The 3,806-nt window shown below is 39.9% G+C and overlaps 1 protein-coding gene across 1 annotated transcript; it reads left to right on the top strand.

Moving 5' to 3' along the window:
* The first annotated feature begins 292 nt into the window (after window positions 1-292).
* Window positions 293-1,984, top strand: LOC114725296 (UDP-glycosyltransferase 88F5-like). The gene has a single exon (XM_028911829.1). The coding sequence runs from the start codon at window positions 510-512 to the stop codon at window positions 1,971-1,973; it is 1,464 nt and encodes a 487-aa protein (XP_028767662.1). The 5' UTR covers window positions 293-509; the 3' UTR covers window positions 1,974-1,984.
* Window positions 1,985-3,806: the final 1,822 nt, after the last annotated feature.

Raw genomic sequence — 3,806 nt, forward strand, 5'->3', positions numbered from 1 at the left:
TTGAAAAAAAAAAATAGGCATAATTATTTTTTTAATGAAGGGATAATATTATCATTTACTTTATTATCTTTCCGTTTGTACTTTTTTATAAGATATTATTATCTTTCTATAATTTTCTTTTTGGGAATTAATGGGATTTCACTGCTTTGAAAGACAGATTATTAATTTTCTTTCCATTAAATACAACCGTCGCGTTCTCTTGTACTTCCCCTCTTTTTCTATTTTTTGGGTACAAATTAATGGGAACTTTGCTTGAAGAGACAAATTATCAGCCAAGTAATGGGCCGTTTTTCATCCGAATTCTGAGGCCACCAGAATTCAACCTTGTGAATCCCACGCCATGAATCGACACTCCCTAGCTACGAGTCATTACTTAACATTCAATTTCAATTTTCTCACAAGGAAACGCACCGTTTTGTCTTTCTATATACACCTCGACTTTCTCACCTCTCCTATGGCCGAAAAATCCATCTGTCCTTATCGGTGACGGTGATCTCTATCTCCCAACCATGGAACAAACCATAGTCCTCTATCCAGCTCCAGGAATAGGCCACATAATCTCCATGGCTGAGCTTGGCAAGCTCCTTCTCCTTCACCATTCGCACTCTTTCTCCATCACCATCCTCCTTACCACCGGCTTTCTGGATAAACCCTCCCTCGATTCTTACATCCGTCGCATCTCTCAGTCCTACCCCTCCATCTCCTTCCGCCGGTTCCCTTTCCTCGCCGTCGAATCGGCCGCCACTCCTCGCAGCCCTGCCGCAACCGCGTTTGAATTCATTCGGCTCAACGAAACCAACGTCGCTTCAGCACTCAAGGTCATCTCGCAAACTTCCAATGTTCGAGCTTTCGTCATCGATCTGTTCTGTACATCAGCAATGAATATAGGTTCTTCTCTTGGAATTCCTGTCTACTACTTCTTCACCTCCGGAGCCGCCATCCTTTCCGCTTTCTGTTACTTTCCGAAGATTCACGAGCAAACTACGAAGAGCTTCAAGGATCTCTCCATAGATCTTCACTTTCCTGCTAACCCGCCACTTAAGGCCTTTGAAGTGGTGGAACCACTGCTTGACAGAGACGACCCAGCTTACTGGGACTTCTTATATTTCTGTTCCCATCTTCCTAAAGCAAGTGGTATTATTGTCAATACGTTTCAAGAGCTAGAGCCCATAGCCGTTAAGGCTATAGCAGAAGGCGCGTGCTTTCCGGATCCAAAGCAAGCGCCTCCTGTTTACTACATCGGTCCTCTAATTGCAGAGCCTAAATATCCCAACGAAGGAGAAGGAGAAGGAGAAGGAGATCGTGGAAAACGTCAGAACTGTTTGTTGTGGCTTGAGAAGCAGCCGAGCCGAAGCGTGGTTTACTTGTGTTTTGGAAGCCGTGGCTCGATGTCAATAGAACAAATGAAGGAGATCGCCAATGGACTTGAAAGGAGTGGGCAGAGATTCTTGTGGGTCGTGAAGAGGCCACCCATTGATGAGAGAATGAAGCAGACGGAGGACACAACGAGGGAGTTCGATTTGGAATCGATTTTGCCGAGTGGGTTCATGGAGAGAACACAAGATAGAGGTGTGGTGGTGAGGTCGTGGGCCCCACAAGTTGAAGTATTGAGCAGAGAATCCGTCGGCGGGTTTGTGACTCACTGTGGGTGGAACTCGGTGCTGGAGGCGGTGGTGGCCGGAGTTCCGATGATTGCGTGGCCTCTGTACGCCGAGCAGCACATGAATAGGAATTTGCTGGTGGAAGACATGAAGATGGCTATGGGGTTGGAGCACAGAGATGGAGATGGGTTTGTAAAAGGTGACAATTTGGAGAAGAAAGTGAGAGAACTGATGGAATCGGAGAAAGGCAGAGAGATGAGAGAGAGATGCTTGAAGATGAGAAATTTGGCTGTATCTGCAAGAGGAACCTTTGGTTCGTCAACCAAATGGTTGAACAACCTAGTTGAAACGTGGAAAAAAAATGGTCATTGATACCTTTTTTTTTCTTATTGTAGATAAAGATAAGCACTCTATTATATAAAAGGTCAAATTATAATTCGGGTTGAGGTGCGCCCAGCACCCCGAACTATTTATCCAGGTGCATCCAGTGGCCTAAAGTAATTTTGGGTGCATCCAGTGTCCTAAACTAATTAAAATGGTGCATCCATATCCTAGGCTAACATAAATGTTATGTTTAACCGTTACTTTCCTGACTCAACTTAAAGTTGACCCCATATATTCTACATGGTAGACATATGGGCACCCGATGTGTATTATTCTTACTCAAAAGTCAATTTATTTAGAAGAAGAGGAAGGAAATAAATTCAATTTTGAGTAAGAATAATACATATCAAATGTCCATATGTCTACCATTTAGAATATCTGGGGTTAACTTTAAATTGAGTCAGAAAATTAACGGTTAAACATAACATTTCTGTTAGCCTGGGATATGGACGCACCATTTTAATTAGTTTAGGACACTGAATGCACCCAAAATTACTTTAGGCCACTGGACGCACCTAGGTAAATAGTTCGGGGTGCTGAGCGCACCTTAACCCTTATAATTCTGACCGAATCTTGTTTTTCATGTGCATTTTTATCCCTAGTCTTTAAGTAGTGCAATTTTGTGTTGATTCTATTTTTAGGTGTAATTTTACTCCCTTTTTTTTTTTAATTTTGTCTCTAATTTTTGGATTAAAATTGTCTTAAAAATATCAGGATCAAAATTACACTATTAAAAAGATTAGGGTAAAAATTGTATGCTAACTCTTATAAAAAATTCGAGTTTGAATAAGCTTTATTGCAGAAATGTTAATTAATAGTTGATGCTCCTCGGGTCCTAAATCTTGAGGTATTGCTCTAATATTAAATACAATGTCTTATTCTGATTATTTCTTAAAATAGGTTTATGAAATTATATATAAAACGAATGAATGGAGGTCGCGATGGCATTGGAAAATAGACCACTTCGAGAAGGCCACGAACGTAGGAGGATGAAGGCAAGCATAGAATGGGCGAGAGGTTTTTTCACTTCCTCTTCCCCTCCATCCTTCTTCCAGGTCCCATCTCAGTCATTATATTTGAACAGTTCAAATTTTATATTTTATAAAATTATGAATAAAATGTTAAATTTTTTAAAAAGTAAATAAAATTAAATTACTAAATTTTATCCATGATAATTTAAAATAAAAATAAAAATACTTTATAAAATTATTGTGTATAATATGAAATTTGAATCATTCAAATTACAATCTTAATAGTTGAGATGAGAAGTTGATGAAAATAAAACGAAAAGGAAGTGGAAAGATTCTTTTTCTAACCTAAATAAGGCATTTTCTTTCCCAAAACACATGACACTCGCGCATTTGGTTTTTTTTTTTTTTTTTCACTTTTCTTTTTCTCTCGTATCTTTATTTATAATCTAAATAAGAAAATATTTATTTACCCCTCCAAATCTCATTTCCTCTTTTTCCTAGCTTGTTTGTCTAAAAATTATGGGTATAGTTATATCACTAAAAAGATTAAGGTGTTAGGTATACATGGAAAATAAAAGGGAGAATCACAAATAAAGACCCTCGAATTAGCAAAATCACTCTATGGTCACCTGAATATGCCAAATTATCATGAGGGACCCGGTCTCAAATTGTAATTATGAAATCATAGCCAAATTACCAAAATACCCCTCTTTATTTTTTTTTTAAAAAAGAAAGCCACTGCCTCACTGGAATCCGACCACCGGCACCGGAGCTCCGGCGGCCGCCTCCGGCCACTGTTGACGGCCGGACGCCGAGGTCCGGCCGCCGGAGCTCCGGTGCCGGCGGCCAC

This window comes from Neltuma alba, unplaced genomic scaffold (genome assembly GCF_004799145.2).
Source record: "Neltuma alba isolate B1F8T4 unplaced genomic scaffold, ASM479914v2 tig00000353_pilon, whole genome shotgun sequence".
NCBI classification, from domain to species: domain Eukaryota; kingdom Viridiplantae; phylum Streptophyta; class Magnoliopsida; order Fabales; family Fabaceae; genus Neltuma; species Neltuma alba.

Coding starts and splice junctions, on each gene's coding strand:
- LOC114725296 (XM_028911829.1), top strand. CDS start 510: ATGGAACAAACCATAGTCCTCTATCCAGCTCCAGGAATAGGCCACATA.